General features: G+C 39.6%; 2 protein-coding genes across 3 annotated transcripts in view; one reads left to right on the forward strand and one right to left on the reverse strand.

The window, feature by feature from the left end:
- Window positions 1–418: 418 nt before the first annotated feature.
- On the reverse strand, window positions 419–14,238 carry LOC117097582. Of its 2 annotated transcripts, none has more exons than XR_004442996.1 (3): window positions 14,031–14,238; window positions 12,819–12,934; window positions 419–1,035 (listed from the first exon to the last, which is right to left on the reverse strand). XR_004442996.1 is itself a non-coding variant. In XM_033235583.1 (3 exons), exons 1-3 carry the CDS (start codon window positions 13,770–13,772, stop codon window positions 927–929), a joined length of 249 nt encoding a protein of 82 aa, XP_033091474.1. In that variant the 5' UTR covers window positions 13,773–14,238; the 3' UTR covers window positions 419–926. The 2 variants fall into 2 exon arrangements, 1 of the variants encoding a protein (XP_033091474.1); XM_033235583.1 differs by having other exon boundaries at window positions 13,749–14,238.
- LCA5 (lebercilin LCA5) overlaps window positions 14,189–19,189 on the forward strand; it is a 53,404-nt gene continuing 48,403 nt past the window's right edge. The window contains exon 1 of the mRNA XM_033235581.1: window positions 14,189–14,451. The gene's annotated coding sequence lies outside the window, so the exon portion shown is untranslated. The remainder of the gene's footprint in view (window positions 14,452–19,189) is intronic.

Consider the following 19,189-nt stretch of genomic DNA (forward strand, 5'->3'; position numbering starts at 1 on the left):
TCAAAATGTAACAAAAATATCCTTCAAAAGTAACTCTTTCAAATCTTGGAAACATTGCAAGAAAGTGGCCTTCACCTGGGATCCTTGAAATAGTGGATATTTCTTTCTTTTCTTTTCTTTTATTTAGCTTTCCCCATAGTAGACTGGCACACTGCTCTTTGATGTTCAACTAACATTGCACTCTTGACCATTGACTTTTGTAGAAAATCTTGGTTGGTTTTGTGAGAAAATACAGTTTTCCTGGGGCATTGGTAGGAAAATATGAAAATAAAGGCACAGAGACAGATACCATGATTATGACACTGAAGTACAAGTGAGACAGGTTTGCTGGGGACACTAATAGTTCAGCGAGCACCAAGGCTGCTGTGCAAAGGCATCTCCTATGACGGCTATTACTTTCTGATAATACTCTGCACTAACCACACCATACTTGGTGATCATCCTGTAGAAGTAAGTACTCAATACCTTGACTCCTTGACCAAATAGGAATAGTAGTCAGGTGATCATGAAGCTAACTCTATAAGATCATGTCTAGTTGGTGGCAGACATGATTGGTGAGGTCAAAATCAGGAAGCAGTGATCTTTTTCTTCTTTTCATTTTAATGTCTGTGGTGGTTGGATTTTTATCTGGTTGTGATAAATAAGAGAGGAAAAAAGGATCTGAAGCTCTCATTATACATATATATCTACCTAAGCAGAGGATTACATTAGGAAAAAATCCAGGAGTGGCTTAGTAAACTCTATGGCTGGCCAAACTTTCCATTCCAGTAGACAGTCAGAATTTATTCTTTTCTGATACGGGCTCCAGTTTCTTTCCTTCAGTTCCAGTTTCTACCTTTTCCTGTTACCAGCAGCTGCAAAAGTCCAGCCTTTCCTCTTGACTTCTTTAATTCTCCTCCTTTCATCTAAATATTGCTTCAAATTACTTATTTATATGCATGAAACTTAACAGCAAACCCATGGTCATGACATTTTGTTAATAACTTTTTTCTTACCATGGAAGTAATTGAGATAGAGAACTTGGAAAATGCAGAACTGTAGAAAAACAAGAAAAATTTTTTTGGTCCATAATTCTTACTAATCAAAAAAATCACTATTAAGATTTTAACGTATTTCCTCATGTTTTTCTCTTACTATGCATTTAAAAATTTGTTTTTAATCAAGGAAACATTAAAACACAGAAAAAATTAAATGATACAAATATGTCTGTGTAAAACTCTCCTTACCCCCACAGATAATCATTTTTGTCAGTAGCCCACTGAATGTTTTTAAAGAATTCTTATTTGTTTGTTTGTGGCGGTTACTCTTTAATCTAAAATAATGTATTTCAATTTTATTTTTTAACTTACTAATTTTAGACAGTATCTATTAACTCACTGTTATAAAAGATGAGGAGATTAGGATACTTACAGGTATTCCCCACCTTCCTCCTCCCTGATTTTTGTTATTTTTAAAAACAGTTGTTAGGCTTGCTTGGAACATCTATTTAACCCTACTACATACCTCAACTATATGGTATAGCCTATTGCTCCTAGGCTACCAACTTGTTAAGCACGTTACTATACTGAATACTTAGGCTACCAACTTGTTAAGCGTGTTACTATACTGAATACTGTAGGCAATTGTAACACAGTGGTAAGCATTTGTGTATCTCAACATATCTAAACATAGAACACGTAGAGTAAAAATATGATATGAAAGATAAAAAATGTTACACCTCCATTATAATCCTATGGGACCAATGTTGACTACGTGATGCATTGACCAAAACATCATTACATGTTTACATTGGTGACAGCCTCATCTTGAACTGGCTTTTGCAAATGTTGCCTCTGCACTTGAATTTCTCTGGGCCTCTTTTGAAAAATGTTCCTCTTACCTATGAAATTTTGGGCTGTAAGTTTTTATTTCTTGGTTTGCTCCCTTAGTCTGATTTTATTTAGTTTGTACTTTCCAGAATTTCCTTGAACTTTTTGTGAACTGCTGTCTTCATTCCATGCCCCTCATCCTTAATGTTGTGTTTTTAAACTTTACAAATGCTTTTTATTTATTTCATGGCGTTTCTGTCATTTCATGGAGACTTTGGGAAACAGAGGATTAGAAATGTGTTCAGTTGGCCGGGCGCGGTGGCTCAAGCCTGTAAGCCCAGCACTTTGGGAGGCCGAGACGGACGGATCACGAGGTCAGGAGATCGAGACCATCCTGGCTAACACAGTGAAACCCTGTCTCTAATAAAAAATACAAAAAACTAGCCAGGCGAGGTGGCGGGCGCCTGTAGTCCCAGCTACTCAGGAGGCTGAGGCAGGAGAATGGCGTGAATCTGGGAGGCGGGGCTTGCAGTGAGCTGAGATCCGGCCACTGCACTCCAGCCTGGGCGACAGAGCGAGACTCCGTTTCAAAAAAAAAAAAAGAAAGAAAAGAAATGTATTGTTTATCATTTGGTGACACTACAAATAATTTCCTCTATATGGCCATTGCTTGGTTTCAGTCATTTTGTTATAAGCTTGATATCTTATTCATTGGATTAATTTATATCTTAATAACAAAGCCATAGGATCATATTGATATTGGTTCTGATGCCAGGGACCTGAAACCCCCTCATCCCCTTCATCTTTGTTTTCTATAGGCCCTGCCTTTTTTCATTGTTTCCCCTATTAGATCCAGACTTGCTCTAACCATCTATTTATGTGGTTTCCATAAACCACTGTGCAAAAGCTGACGATGAGAAATAATTATGTCCCACCCCTAGTTTTTACTACCTTCACTTACTTATATTTAAAAGATATTTATTTAGTGGCTATCCAGCATTGGACCCTGTTCTAGGTGCTAGACATATGGTAGAGAATGAAAAAGAATTCCTGTCCTTGTGGTACCTACATTCTAGAAGGCAAGGACATGTTATTTCCTGTAGTACTACAGCCCTCAGCTCTGAACAAATTGGCAAACACTAGAAGGATAAAACATGCAGTGCTGCCAGCTTAGTAAACACACATAATCAAAACTCCCGCTGATTGAGCAATACCTCAAACTTTCTCCTAATGAAAAACTAAGTAGTCAGAATCTCTTTGTCCAATGATCAGTCGATGTTTAATAATGAAAATAATAATCACATTTAAGGGAACAAATACTTTAAATCTTAAAATTTAAAAATAACACCAGTGTCCTATAATATAATAAAGATTAAAACATTTGGCATATATATATAATGGAAATATAAAACTATTATAAATGATACTTATGAAGTTTTTTTAAGATGATAAAATTGTTAATTAGTAAATGAAAATTCATGATACAAAATTATGTATGGCTGGGAGCAGTGGCTCAGACCTATAATCCCAGCACTTTGGGAGGCTGAGGCAGGAGGATAGCTTGAGCTCAAGAGTTTGAGGCCAGCCTAGGCAACATAGTGAGACCTCATCTCTACAAAAAATTAACAGAAAATATTAGCCAGGTGTGGTGGTGCACACCTGGTCCCAGCTACTTGAGACACTGGGGTGGAAGGATTGCTTGAGCCTAGGAAGTTAAGGCTGCAGTGAGCTGTGATTGTGCCCTTGCACTCCAGCCTAGGCAACAGGGTAAGACTTTGTCTCAAAAAATTATTATTATTATGTATATAGTTGGACTATATATGTTAATTCAGCAGTCTCAGCTTCTTAGGGTATTAACAAAAATTACATTTTTCCCCCCAATCACTGCTTTCAACTATGCATAGGGGAACTCCAGAGTCTCATCATTGAAACATTTCGGACACATTCTATAATATTCTGATTACTTTCAGTGTTTGAAGTATAGTCCAGTTTTAAAACTTCAGTCTAATTTCTAATTCAACCTCTTTTCTTTCCACCACAATGGACTGATGTTGGGGAGCAGTCTCTGGTGGAGGGAGAGGGAATGGATCCAGCTTCTTATGCAAATGGCCCTTGGATCGGGGTAGGGAGGCAACAAGGGCCTCACTCCGGTTCAGCATATTCAGGTCAGATGCCAGTGCATCAAGGCTTGAGATGTTCTCCAGACAGGTCAAGTGTGGTGGGTGCCCTTGGGCAATGCTCAGCGTTACCCAGCACCCCTCTGTCGCTGTGAAGAAAAGAAAGACTTCCCTCAAGTCTACCAGTAGTGTACCTCCCAGCTTCATCTCTGGGTTGTGCTCTTTACCACCCAGCAGCCTCCTGGGGTGGATCATGCTCCTCTGCTTCTCCTCTAACTCATGGCACCATAAAACCTCAGTCGTCCTTGCCATGTCCTTTAAGGTCATAGAGAACCAGACTGTGGGCAGTCTAGTCTTATCCTCTTCTCAGGCATACTATGTCTTTAAGCCTTAAGGCAGTGGTTTTCCTACACCCATCTTCAGAAATTTCTAGACTAGAAACAGGGAATAGTCTCTACGGATGCCTCATGAACAATGGGAAACTCTCCCAAGAACTGTCTCAAATGCTTTAGTCCAATGGTAGCACAAAATTACAAAACAGTTTCAACTTAGGCTGGGCGCAGTGGCTCACGCCTGTGGTCCCAGCACTTTGGGAGGCTGAGGCGGGTGGATAACGAGGTCAGAAGTTCGAGACCAGCCTGGCCAAGATGGTGAAACCCTGCCTCTACTAAAAATACAAAAAATTAGCTGGGCGTGGTGGCGCGTGCCTGTAATCCCAGCTACTCAGGAGGCTGAGGCAGTGAACCCAGGTGGAGGCTGCAGTGAGCTGAGATCATTGTACTCCAGCCTGGCGACAGAGCAAGACTCTATCTCGAGAAAAAAAAAAAAAAGAGTTGCTAGTTAGCAGGCCTCAGGAAGGGAGATGCCAATCTCCTCTTCTTCAAAGCACCCTATGAATTGCTATGAATTATTTTCTTGGACTTCCTACTCTCAGCCCCATCCACTCTCTCCTTGGGAGAATGAAAACCCTCTCCAAGAAGCCAAATATGGTTTCTTCCCTTCTTTCCCATACACACACCTCTCTTACGGTGAAGTAAAAGTGAAGAGAGGAGTTTCCTCGGGTGATGGTTGCTGGCAGTACAGTTGGTTATACACTTTTTAATAAGCCCTGGTGGGAGGTTTTGACTCCTAATTATTTATGGCTCCTTAGAGAATGTTCTCAGCTTTGGGCAGTAGCCACAATTCTGAGGCAGCAGGAAAAACCCCACTAAGCAGGAAGTGGGAGAAAGAAGACTGAAGACACTTTCAAGCTTAATCATTTTTACCCCCTTATTTGTATTATCTGGAAAAAAAAGTTTTTAATTCATCCAAATATTATGGTTTTCCTAAATATCTTTGGCAACATCATAGTGTCATAATGTTAGGGTCTACCTGGGCTCTATTTCCAATAATTAATTTTTGTGTTACGGATTAGACCAAGGCACGTGAAATTGCTACCCTGTTCTTCCTTCCCTGTTGCCTGGTCCAGATATCATGATCTCAACTCTACTTGTTTCACTTGTACTATTGATTACGGTTTTTTTTTTAATGTAAGGAAATTTTACATCCCTGGAAAGTCAGTGTTATTTATAATAGAAATTTATATGAAAGTTGAGAAAATGGAAACATTTTAACTAGAAGCTATTGCTTACCAAGGTTGTATGCAAACAGTCTGCCCTTTGTTGTTGTTGTTTATTAAAAAAAACAATGACAGCACGTTAGCAAGGTGCTAAGACTACCATCAGGCTTAGGTTTTCTCTTTCCTAAATGCAGAAAGATTTGAAGTCAATGTTATTTAATAATTTCAAGTATCACTAGTGTTAAGTGGCCAGCGTTTTGGATGACACAACTTTGTCAATGTTTTACAGTTTCCATTGTTTTCCCTAGTATTGTGCAGGTCCTCCATGCTTTACTTAGCCTAATAGTTACTTATGTACATGTAGTGAGAGGGAACTAAACAACATCTTTTAGTTTCTTTTCTGTTGGAATCTTATTTCTGAAATTATCTTTCTATTAATTACGAAGACAAAATTTTCAGGTGATAAGATCAAAGATTATTTGAATTTACCAAGGCATAATAATGGTTAAAGAAGAAAAAGAAAAGAAAGGGTAAAAACATAACTATGTTAAATCCTCTTTAATAATTCAAGATTTCAGTGATCTGAAAGTATTGGGAAAAGTCACCTGAGTAATAAAGCATGCATCATTTGACTGGATTAAAGTTCAAATCACTGAAAAGCAGCTTATTGTTCATCCGTCACCATGGATACAAAAGGACAGCTGAAGTACGGGCATCTGACATCGCAAGCATGCCCAAACAGGCCTGCAGGGGAGTTGCAGCAGCGCTACAAAGGACAAAAAGAAAAGCGGCCAGGGAAGGGGAGGAACTCGCAAAGGGAAACAGGTCATTGTTAAGATGATGAGTCAGAAGTTCAGCTGGGAAGATTAAATACAGGGAGACATGAGGCCAGCTGAGAAGCTTGAGGACTTCAGCATTTGTTTACACTGACCTTTCAGTACCCTTCCTAGCCAGAAATAGAACTAGAGGGAGACCGAGACACTGTATCAGATGAGTTGCTACTCAAGCCGTAGTTTCTGTAGCTTCTTCTATTTTCTCCTTATTTTATGCTTGGGCTTTAATTTTAAATAATTTAAAACATTTAAAATTTTAAACATTTAAAAATAAAGTTTTAGACATTTATTTGCCTGGCTCATCTAATGTTAAAAATAATCCCTAAAGTAGCTGAATACTCCAAATAACAGCTTAAAGAATCAAAGGAACCAGTATGTGCTGCACAACAGGAAATGGTAAATATTGAGAAAAATTGCTATTTTAGGTGTTGTTACTCATGAAGAGACACAATTTCTATTTTGGTTTATTTTTGATTTTTACTAACTTAAATTTTTTTTCTTATCAAAATGCAGCACATCTATTTTCAGGTTGCTGGGTAGTACATAAAGACCCAGACAGGAATGCTGGGTGCGGAGGTGTGCTGGTAAAGGTTTAACAAGCGGCTCTGGGGAGGCTATGATTTGCAGCATTTGTTGGTTTCCGTGGTGTAAATATTTTCACCATGGTTGATTTTGAGCTACCAGGGTGACATCAATTGGCTTGCAAAATTTCTGAAAATGTAACAATTGGCTTTTGCAAGCTGGAAACAGCTGGCTCCAGCACAGCAGTGATTATTCCAGCTCTGACACCAGCTTGGGGTGGGATTTTAAGCACCTCACTGGGCCTCGGTTTCCTTATCTGATGAAAGGGTTGGAGCTGGGCTTAATCTTTGGTTGTTAAAACTCCATTGGAGGCCGGGCGCGGTGGCTCAAGCCTGTAATCCCAGCACTTTGGGAGGCCGAGACGGGCGGATCACGAGGTCAGGAGATCGAGACCATCCTGGCTAACACAGTGAAACCCTGTCTCTACTAAAAATACAAAAAACTAGCCGGGCAAGGTGGCCGGCGCCTGTAGTCCCAGCTACTCGGGAGGCTGAGGCAGGAGAATGGCGTAAACCCGGGAGGCGGAGCTTGCAGTGAGCTGAGATCCGGCCACTGCACTCCAGCCTGGGTGACAGAGCGAGACTCTGTCTCAACAACAACAAAAAACAAAACAAAACAAAACAAAACAAAACTCCATTGGCTTGCTCTAGTTGTAAGGCGGTCCAACCCGCTTGATTTTGTCGTCGTCATTGCTGTTTTATTTTAGGCTTTTAGCAGCCTGAAAAGCCATGGTTTTTAGTTTCTGTCTCTAGTGTTAGGCAGAAGAGGGATGAGGAAGGGGCTTTACTGGCCAAAACAGGAACAGGAACTGAGAACCCATGACTGTATTCTATCCCCTGGACACCCTTGCAGGGTGATTTGAAAGAGGATTCTTGGGGGCCACTTATGGAAGAGGGTATTTGAGAGATGCTGAGTTGTTAGGGTTCTTAATTCCTCGTAGACACTTCAACTTTGCAGGGCAATTCTGATTTTAACTAGCAGTTTTGTTTTATATTTCTTTAAAAGGTACTGTTTGAAAAGAAGGGTCTCTTAGTAAGGAAAAAACGACATCAGAAGACAACTTGAATAATTGATCATAAAGGCCCTCTTATATTTATAAATAACTGATGATTCTATAAAACTAAAAATGTGAATCAAACACCAATATACTGATGTCTGTAGAGTACTTGAAGTGTTTGTCAGAGGCTCCTCAGATGATGCCTTTGTGTGTGTATGTGTGCAGACTACACAGATTGTAATCCACTTGTGCCCCTCACCTCCCTGCTGCTATGCCTCCTTCAACAGAGAGACAGTTACTATGTTTTAAATATGCTTCTTATGTTTTTAATATGGGGTTTCCATATAAGATTTTACTTGAGAAAGGGTTCTGCTGCAGAAAGTGGGTGGGGGATTAAAGACAACTGACTGATGCCATTTAACAAATCCAGAAACCAAGCTTTAAGAAAGAATGCCTTATCCCGTGTTTCACAACTAGTAAGAGGCAGAGCCATGTATGGAATTAAGGACTCTGGGTTTCTAGACCAGCAATATTTTCCTTTTTAGAAGCTTGCTACCTGGGACCATTACTTTCTATTATATACCTCTGGGTAAATAATCTAATCCTGTGTTGTCCAAGAGGGTAGCTACAACCTACATGTGACTACTGAGTACTTGAAATGTGGCTGGCCTGAAATGAAATGTGTTGTAACTGCAAAATATATACTAGGTGTCAACATCTTAGTATAAAAAAAGGTGAAATATCTCATCGATGACTTTAAAATATTGATTTCAAGTTGAAATAATTTGGATATTAAATATTAAATAAAACTAATCTTACTTTTAAAAAACTTATTTTTTTTTTTATTTATTTTTGAGATGGAGTCTTGCTCTGTCACCCAGGCTAGAGTGCAGTGGCACGATCTCTGCTCTCTGCAAGCTCTGCCTCCTGGGTTCATGCCATTCTCCTGCCTCAGCCTCCCGAGTAGCTGGGACTACAGGCGCCTGCCACCACGCCCGGCTAATTTTTTAAATTTTTTAGTAGAGATGGGGTTTCACCGTGTTAGCCAGGATGGTCTCGATCTCCTGACCTCATGATCCGCCCGCCTCAGCCTCCCAAAGTGCTGGGATTATAGGCATGAGCCACCGCGCCTGGCCTAAAAACTTATTTTAAGGTGACTACTAGATAATCTAAAATTAAGTGGGTGGATCACATTCTATTTCTATTAGACAAATCTGATTTATCCTCAGGGTCAGTTTCCTCATCTATATTCTATTTCTCAGGGCTGTTTAAGATCACAAGGTCGAGGTGGGCGCGGTGGCTCACGCCTGTAATGCCAGCACTTTGGGAGGCTGAGGCGGGCGGATCACAAGGTCAGGAGATTGAGACCATCCTGGCTAACATGGTGAAACCCCGTCTCTACTAAAAATACAAAAAATTAGCTGGGCGAGGTGGCGGGCGCCTGCAGTCCCAGCTACTCAGGAGGCTGAGGCAGAATGGCGTGGGTCCGGGAGGCGGAGCTTGCAGTGAGCCGAGATCGTGGATCGCGCCACTGCACTCCAGCCTGGGCGACAGAGTGAGACTCCGTCTCAAAAAAAAAAAAAAAGATCACAAGGTCATCTTCATGAAAGTACTCTGTAGAGTGCCAGGCAAATATAAGACCTTATTTCAACACATTTTAATTCTTGTGTGGTCATCAACTGTTAGTTGTTCTCTGTAAGATGGTAAACGTTTTGTGGAGGATTTTTTTTCTTTTGCTGTTGTTTGTATGGGTTTTTTGGGGGTGGGAGGAGAAGGAGGAGACAAAGTAATAGTGTACGTTGCAAACACAATAACAAGCACATTCATTTAGTCTCCTCTTTTATATTCAGTGAGTAAAAGACACATTAGACTAGAGCCAATTGTTGCCTGACAGGAACAGACATTGAGAAGGAACTTTTCCTAATGCCCACCTTCCAACCTCTCCCTAAGTGCCCCATTTTAGCAGAACCTACTGATAAGCCAACTAGCAAGGGTGTCTGGGAAATGCAGTTTGTTGAGCTCCTGCACCTTAAAGTAGAATATAGTGGCTCACGCCTGTAATCCCAGCACTTTGGGAGGCCAAGGTGGGTGGATCACCTAAGGTCAGGAGTTCGAGACCAGCCTGATCAACATGCTGAAACCCTGTCTCTACTAAAAACACAATATTAGCTGGATGTGGTGGTGCATGCCTGTAATCCCAGCTATTTGGGAGGCTGAGGCAGAAGAATCGCTTGAACCCAGGAGGCGGAGGTTGCATTGCAGTGAGCTGAGATTGCGTCATTGCACTCCAACCTGGGCAACAAGAGCGAAACTCTTTCTCAAAATAAATAAATAAAAAAGTAGAATATAGAAAGCCAGGCTAGGATCTGAGAAACAAAAGGCATATAACTGGCACAATTTCAGTTCAACTTTGCCACTGGTGTAAGTGGTGGTACTCAGTGACTTCACAGTGGCCACCAGCAGGAGTTGCTTGGTCCTGGAGAGAAGAGGGATAGACTGTTGCCTGGCAGAGCAGTGGTCCTGGTATCTTGCCTAGTGGGATGCCCAGTAGAGGTAGGTATGTATTTGTAAGTATGAGACACTCTCTAGGAAGTCCCAGAAATTATTGGTGGGGAAGTCTTTGGAGGGGAGAGGTACTATAAAGCAGAAGCAGTCAAAAAGTAACAAAATTTGGTTAATCTCATCTGTATTTATAGACTGGGGAACTTATAATTACAAGAGTTTTTCTTAAACAAAATGGGAAAACAGGCCCACCAGACTGATCTATGAACCTATTTGAATAAAATTATTATCACTTTTGGGGACATCTATTAGCTTTGTCCAGTATTTCTTCTTCTAGTAACAGCATTCCAGTTTTCCTTTGGAGAATCACCTCACTATTCTGAGCAAACATGAAAGATAAGGGGACTTTATCATATTCTTTCCCCAAGCAAACACTTGGCCACAGTAATTACTACTAGTTTATATTCAGGTGTGGGCAGTCAGAGTTAATACCAAGATTTCTGATGGACTAATCAGGAAAGAGATATTCTTTTTCCATTGGGGTTCCTAGGTAAATAGAATGTAAATCTGGAGCATGGTGGCCATACCTGGAAGGGAAAGCCTGCCTTAAATAAGACCAACACATAGAAAGTACATCCAAGAGACAGAGAAGAAAAAATTGTAATGATATTGAGCACTTGGATCCAACCGTAAGTGGAGCTAGGTCTACTAGATTTTTCTGTTATACAAGCCAATGCATTTTTTTTTAAGCCATTAAAAAATTGAGGTAAAATTTACATACAGTGAAAAGCACATGTATTTTTATACATTTTGATGAATTTTGAGAAAGGAAACTTTTTTTTTTTTGAGATTCTCATTCTGCCACTCAGGCTGGAGTGCAGTGGTGTGATCTCAGCTCACTGCAACCTTCGCCTCCCAGGTTCAAGTGATTCTCCTGCCTCAGCCTCATGTGTAGCTGGGTCTACAGGCATGCACCACCACGTCCGGCTAATTTTGGATTTTTAGTAGAGATGGGGGTCTCACCATGTTGGCCAGACTGGTCTCAAACTCCTGACCTCAAGTGATCTGCCTGCTTCGGCCTCCCAAAGTGCTGGCATTACAGGCATGAGCTACCATGCCCGGCCGGAAACTGTCTTTAACTACCATGTCAGTCAAAACAGCATATTCACATGACTCCAAAATTAACTTTCAGTCCCTTCCACTCGATCCCACCTCCATCCCCACAGTGAATAACTGTTCTAATTTTTTCCACTTTAGATGATTTTTGCCTGTTTTTGAATTAAAATTTCCAAGCAACATGACATCAAGAAGTTAGATATAAAATTTTTGCATTTTATGTATCACATTTCTGTAAATTATATAAAATTGTGACAGTGCTTTTCTTTTTTTTGTAGAATGGTATGAAATAGACAACTGAACTTTAGCTAAGGATAATTATACTTACGTGCTTTCCAAAATACTGTATATAGTATGTCCCCCCTTTACAAATTATGGTCATTGTAATTTCTCTGTCTACAGTTACGGAGTCTATTTATCTACCTTTACTTTTTTGAAACTTCTAACCATTCAAACTCGACACTAGTTTCCCCAAAGGAAGTGAGAATAATCCTACTAGTAAGCATTTGTAGGAGTATTTTAATTACATTATATCAGCTATATCATTGCCATATAGCATTAAAGAGGCCAATCGAAGTCCTACAGAAAATGAACATTCAGTTAGCAATACAGCAAATCTGGAGATATTGCACTATCAATGAAAGAAGCCCAGGAATATTAAAAATAAAACACCAAAGTGCTTAATGACCATTGCAGAATTTATTTCATAAGTAAAATCTTTAAAAACAAGAAAGAGTCTGATTTCTGTTAACTATAATTTCAAGTGGCAGAAATATAAATGTGGTTTGGTTAACTTTGTTTCCTTTATTTCTGAAAAGCAGAATCCTGTGTGGCAGTGAAATGTCAAATGGTACCTTAGAAAATTCTAGCCCTATCAAAAATAATATATAAAACCATATATCATAAAACTTTAAAACTGTTTTCTATTTTGGGGTAACCTTTTAAAATAGTAATTACTAGTTTTTCTGTAAATTTATAAATTTTCTGATCTTTTTTCAAGGTCAAACTGATACTGTTATTTTGAATATGAGGGGGTGACTTTATTTACACTGTAAGAATCCTGAGAATATGTTCACACAACTAGACAATTTTTTGGATTCTCCCAGCGTTTTAAATATTTTCTTGCTTACCAACAACTTCTTAACCTGTAGGTGAAACACATTGAACGCACTAAATCTGAAACCACGAAATTTGGAAGCAGACCTAGGCTTGTACTCTGGCATCACTACTTACTACTTTAGTATCTTAAGGTAGATATACGTCTTTGAATCTGCTTTCTCAAGTATAAACAATGAATAGCAATACCTGTCTGGAGTCATGAATGAAGATGGAATGAGATTATACTGCCTGGAGCATTCGGAGGGTTGAATAAATGGTGGTTTCATTCTCTGCTGTCCTTCAGCAATCCTGATTTGACGCTTCTGTGACAGACATTTGTTTGTCCACGTAAATACGGCATGTTTCCTGATTCTTCCTAGCATCTTCCTTTATAAGTAATCCACCCATACGTTTACATGTTAATTCTAACAGAGTCCATCAGTGAGCTATTTTAAGAGTGTCAGCAGAGATAGATTAAAGAATTGATGAAAAGTAATTCAGTGCAATTTAGGGATTACTCATCATTTTCACTAACAGATGACTGCCATCTTGTACAGATATATTTCGCATACAGAAATTTACGTTTAATCACAATATTGTTTGGGTGGGTTAGTCTGTAACTTGAAGTATAATGTATTGACAGGATAAAATGAAAGCTTTGAAACAGTGCAAAGGTGGAAAAACGAGGTTAAGCGAGAAGTAGGAATTACCAATCTTCATGGTTAGAAGATTTATTGGGAAGCATTTGCCTTCAAATATTAGATTCTCTACAGAATGGTGGTAAAGGCCAGTGAGCAATTAACCGCCAGAGTAAGTATTAAACCACCTTGATAATCAGATGGCTCGGAAAATTTAAAGCCCTCATGAAAGAGGATTTTTTTTCACCTTCCCTGTCTCCAGCAATTAACGCCATTTTTAAAAGAGAAAAATATGTCACACATCAGCTCTCAATAGGCTACTGACATGCTCCTCAAAACGTTCCTTAAAAACAAAACAAAACAAAACTTGTGTGCAATATTTCAGATGCCATTCCACCCCAAACCTGTTCCAAAACCTAAAAATCACTTTCAAGCCAAACTCACGGCTCGTTGGTGATTCACGGCCAGGATCTCGAGGCAGGAACATTAGTGCACTCACCCCGTATCCTCCTGAATCAGCCATTTCGGTAAGAAGACCCAGAAGCACTTGCCGTTTGTTTGTAATTTGTTTACAATTTAAAAGCAAGTTATTTCCCAAAGGAAATCTAAGCAATTAAGTGTTTTACATTAAGCAGTCGCCAATTTTACAATTCATTTCATGAGCCCACTTTGCCCTCCGCCCGCGTCCCTCCCAGAGCCCGCTACGCTCAGCAGTCAAGCCTTCGCACAGCACAACCCATAGGAGCCTGGCGCGCTCCGCGCTTTGCCCCAATTTCCCTACTTGGGGTCTCCGCTACAGCTAGAGTAGTCGGCCTTCTCCCGCACTTGCCGTCCCGCCTTCCAGTTCCACGGAAGCCAATAAAAAGGGCCGTCTGGAGACAGAGGCCAATGGGAGCTCGAGTAGAGTCATCATGATTGGCTGCGGTCTCTTCGTAGTGCAGTCTAGGCCTCCGCCTCCGTTACCCTGGAGCCCAGGTTACCGCTGCTGCCACCCAGGATCCGCGGTCCTCGCCCCTGTCCTATCCCTGTGTTCAAACCTCCGGCAGCCCGGCAACCTCGGCACCCGCCCCGCAGCCTCTGCAGGAGCCAGGCACCCACTCTTTGGCGGCCAGACGCCGAGGCCCCAGATGGGAGTTCGGTCCTAAGAGGGAAGGCAAGAGGCGGGACGCCATCGGCTCTGTGGAAGAGCTGGCGGGTTGGAGGTGGGCTTTGAAGTGGGCGTGGAGATGGCGGGGGAGGTGGAGGTGCGAGGTGATGCTGGGGTGAAGCGTCTGGGAGTTGGCGAAGGGGCGTTCTTGGATGGGGGCCTGCGGGTGGTTCTTAAAGCAGGGAAGATGAAGGGATTAGGGACGGGGAGGATTTAGGGACCGCGAGGAGAAGGAAGACTTTGGAAAATGAGTCAAGAGCTCGGCTCCTGAGAGGGTCCCGAGGAACGGAGGTTGACCGACACTGGGGGAACTGGGAAGTTAGGAGGAGAGGAGCTGGGAAAGGGTATTTACTTCCAGGGACCGGGAAGAGAAGGAAGCGAGCAGGCGGATCTAGAGAAGTGGTTAAAAGTTATTAAAACAAACAAAACGAAAACCGTGGAGGCCCTTGGAGACTCAAGACTAGAGAGGAGGGGCAGGGCCAAGGGCCAAGAAGGAAAAGGAGGCGTTGGTAGCTCTGGGATAATAATAGATGTGTTATTATTAGAGTGGAAAGCCGTACTTGTCCAGGCTGTGATATTTCTATACATCCTTCAGGGATGGGATGAGAGGAGTAAAGATGGTTAGCAAATAAAAGAAAAAAAAAGTGCCTTTTTGGCACACTCGAGTTGGAGTGGGTACTCAGATATAGTATGTTTACGTTAGATAGACCGTGGGGTAGTGTTTAACAGTGAAGAGCCCTGGTCCAGTTCATCTGATATAAACCCCTTTTTTGTTCACTTCGTTCTTTGGAAAGTATACTTGGGCACATTCATATTTATGCCCTCCTTTATCTTCACGTTAAGAACTTGCATTAGCGATGTGTTTGGAATCAGAAGTCATTTAAATTAGTTTTTAGGAGTGGCTATATGTTTTTTAGAATGGTAAAACCAATGTTTCCAGTTCTTTACTCATTCCCTCTTTCTTTTGCGTGGTTATTTTAATCTATGTTTTTTTCCAGTTGTTCCACATTTAAATTCTATATTACCATTTTAAATATTTCACTTTGTGATTTCCTGCATGTTAGCTAGTATCTTTATCCAAATAAGTTATAGGAAATAATTGTTTGTTTTGATTCTCTAAGTTGACAAAGTATCATTTTAAATATCAAAAAGTAGTTTGTGACTTTGGAAAAGATGTTTTTCTTCTTTTGTCAGTCACATCTCTTCCGTTAAACATATTGTAGAACTGTAATTCTGTAGGACACAATGGAAGCCCATTAAAATAAAGATGCTACCCTTCTCTTGGGTTCTTCTTCTGCCTGTCATTCTTCACCTCCTTTGTGGGATCTTCTTCCTCTGCCCACTATATTTCATTATTGTTTTTCCCCATAATCCAGTCTTCTGTCTTCTTTTTTTTACTCTGTGTTCTTGGCTGTGTTCTTCCTCTCCTTTGGGTTATACTATTTGTGTTTTATTAATGCTCTCCCAATGTTTTATTTCTGATCTGGAACTTTTGAGTTATTGTCAAACTTCTGTAGCTAATTTTTGGTATTTCCACATAAATTTCCCATTCATAGGCATCCCAAACTCAATATGTCCAATATTGAACCCATCACCTTTCCCTGCCAAAGCTGTCCTGCTTGAATACCACATTCTCCTAATTTTGCAAGCCCCAAACTTTGGAATTTACTCACGTTCTTCTCTGTTCTCATACTTCATAATTAATCTGTCACCAAGTGTAGCTTATCTTACTTGAAAAACATTTATGAATCAATTCTGTACTCTGTATCTCTTGTTATTCTACCTTCAAAACACTGTCAGTGATTATCGAGACCAGTTGATATTCTTCCTCCAGCTTTCCTGCCCTCCAATTCTTGGATTGGAGATGGATCTTTGCAAATGTCAGATCTGATAATATTAACCCTACTGAAGAGCCTTGGTTTCCAACCAACTTATTAATGACATAGAGATTCTTCTTGTGATATTATCTTCCACCCGATCCAGTCCCACTTATTATTACTTTAGCACTACTCCCCAGCCAATCCCACCCTTTTAAGCTAGCATTGTCCATTTGAAGTAGAATGTGAGGTATATCCATTTTTTCAGTAGACACAATAAAATACTGATGAAATTTTAATAGATTTTTTAAACCACATATATCCAAAATATTATTTTAGCATATGTCAATATAAGAAAGATTATAGACGAGCTATTTTATGGTCTGTTTTATGTACTAAGTTTTCAAAATTCCACATGTATTTTACACTTACCGCATATGCCAATTCTGAATAGCTACATTTGAGGTGCTCAGAAGCCACTGTGTTGGACAGCACAGTTGTAAAGTATTTGCTGTTTGGTGATATGCCATGCTTATCTAGTGCTTTTTACTTTTGCAGATGCTGCATCCTCTTATTGAAACAGGGTCGTACTTCACTGTCTTCTTTTTCTAACCTCATTTACTACCCCACTGTTCAAACACACACACTTATGAAATTATAATTGTGCTTAACCTCTGCTAATACCGTAAGACTCAGTTTAGGTATTATCTCCTCTAGAAACCTGCTCAAACTCCCTCTGTCCTCTAATCTTAGTTTTGAGTTTACTAAGCTTCCTCTGCTTCCTTTTATCATTAGTACTTATAGACTGTCGTATTATTTTTTTCTCTCTCTTGGTTGGGAATTACTTAATGGCGAGGGATCAGTTGTATTTTACTCATTTTTGTATCTTCAGCTCCATCTATAATTCAGTGCCTGACACTTCGTAGGTGTTCAGTAAATGTCTTTCAAATTAATGAATGAATGAACATTGTATGATGTTTTCATTTGACTGACTAAACTTTGGAAATATATACTGTACTTAAGATGCTTTAATTTGATCCATTGTTTAAAGTGTTTAAAATAAGCTGATTATATCTTACATTTTAAGTGTAGCATTTACTGTGACCTGATTGATCATATTTGATCATACTTTAAATCTAAACTTTATTTTTTGGTTTTATTTATTTTTTGTTTTATTTTTAACTAAAAATAGTTTGGTTTTTAAGCAAGATTATGCAGATAAGTAGCAGAATAAGGAAAATGTTTATAAATACGTGGGGACATGTATTAGAAGAGTGGAGAAACTTATTTCTCCCTTGTGGAAGAGAAACAGTTGTAGTTTTCTACAAAAACTAACTGCTTCTCTTCAGCAAAGGAGAAAAACCAAATGTAGCAATATGGTTTTTACTTTTATCTCATCTTTTTTTGGGGGAGGAGAAATGTCCTTATTTATATCTTTCTCACTTAAGTTTATTTCCATTTTATTTGCCTAGTTGTCTGTTGTGTGAACTCTTTTGCTGGCAGCAAAGGTAGCCAGTCAGCAATGTTTTATACAAAGAAGCTGAGCACAGGGATATGTCAGGAAATTAACAGTTTATTGATTTTACCGTTTTTTCTTAAAACTGAGATCGTTTACTTAGAGTCAGATGAATTAGATACCATTATGATATTTATATACAATGGACTCTGTAGTTTATATTTGTTTTCTGATTCATTTGTAATCAGAGATAAAAGAAACTTCTGGCACTCGAGGATCTTTAGGTTATGTTTTGTTTTTTTTTTTTTTTTTTTTTGACCTGTTATGTGTAACCTATACTGTTTGGGACTTTTTACTTTTTTTTAAAGAAGAGTTTACTTTTGGATGAGCAATGTCAAGAATTAGATTTGGTAGCTTTCTATTATTGCTGTAGTAGCATGTTTAGCCAGCTTTAGGAAATAAACAGTTCTTAGGAATTGAAATTGGGTGCAAGACTTATAATTTTCCTTTTTTGCTTTTATCTAGTTAATTCTTTGATTATCATTGAGAGGGAACTAATGGGATGCATACAAGTACCCGTCATTCCCCTACTCCCCCCCGCAACAAACGACTGTTAACTGACTCATTCTTGGTTTAAATTAGTGCAGAACTACACATGGAGTATAAATCTTCAGTGTTCTGTTCATCTAAGATCACTTCTTTCCTTTAAAAAAAAAGAATGGGCCGGGTGCGGTGGCTCATGCCTGTAATCCCAGCACTTTGGGAGGCTGAGGTGGGCGGATCACGAGGTCAGGAGATGGAGACCATCCTGGCTAACACGGTGAAACCCTGACTCTACTGAAAAAACAAACAAATTAGCTGGGTGTGGTGGCAGGCGCCTGTAGTCCCAGCTGCTTGGGAGGCTGAGGCAGGAGAATGGCGTGAACCCGGGAGGCGGAACTTGCAGTGAGCTGAGATCGCGCCACTGCACTCCAGCCTGGGCAACAGAGCGAGACTCCGTCTCAAAAAAAAAAGAGAATAATTATATTCACTCAATAGTATTATGACTACATTACATTAGTCATTACATTAGTCAGAAATTATTGTTGTAATTGCAGGTGAAATTCATTTTGTTTGAAGCCTTATTAGGTTTTCAGTTATTTAAAATTAACCTGGAAAAAAATATTTCAGCTTTACAATGGCAGTGACTCTGAGCAAAACTTTTTGATTTGCTAACTTTTCTCTCAGGAATTTTAGAGATTTAAGTAATTCATATGCAATTATTTTGAAAGAGGGAAGATTTAATTAACATTTTCTTTAAAACAAAAAGGAAAATCTTATAAAATGGAACTTAATATTCTATTTGAAATAACATTATAATCATTCATTTCACAAATAATGAATGGTGGGTGGTGTGTTTACTATGGTGAACTAAACAAATAAGATTTCTGTCTCACGGGTCATATTTAGTAGGAGAGGTAAAACAATAAATGTAAGATTATTTCCAGTAGTAACAAGGTCTGTGAAGAAAATAAAGCAGA

This window comes from Trachypithecus francoisi, unplaced genomic scaffold (assembly GCF_009764315.1).
Source record: "Trachypithecus francoisi isolate TF-2019V2 unplaced genomic scaffold, Tfra_2.0 Lachesis_group15, whole genome shotgun sequence".
Classification (NCBI taxonomy): domain Eukaryota; kingdom Metazoa; phylum Chordata; class Mammalia; order Primates; family Cercopithecidae; genus Trachypithecus; species Trachypithecus francoisi.

What these genes read in the sequence shown, in the direction of transcription:
- LOC117097582 (XM_033235583.1), bottom strand. Translation starts at nt 13,772, where the DNA reads ATGGCTGATTCAGGAGGATACGGG. An exon ending in CTGATTCAGGAGGATACGGG is followed by an intron (nt 12,935 to 13,748) that starts GTGAGTGCACTA and finishes TGTCTGTCACAG; the next exon opens with AAGCGTCAAATCAGGATTGC. An exon ending in TCATTCATGACTCCAGACAG is followed by an intron (nt 1,036 to 12,818) that starts GTATTGCTATTC and finishes GTTTTTCTACAG; the next exon opens with TTCTGCATTTTCCAAGTTCT.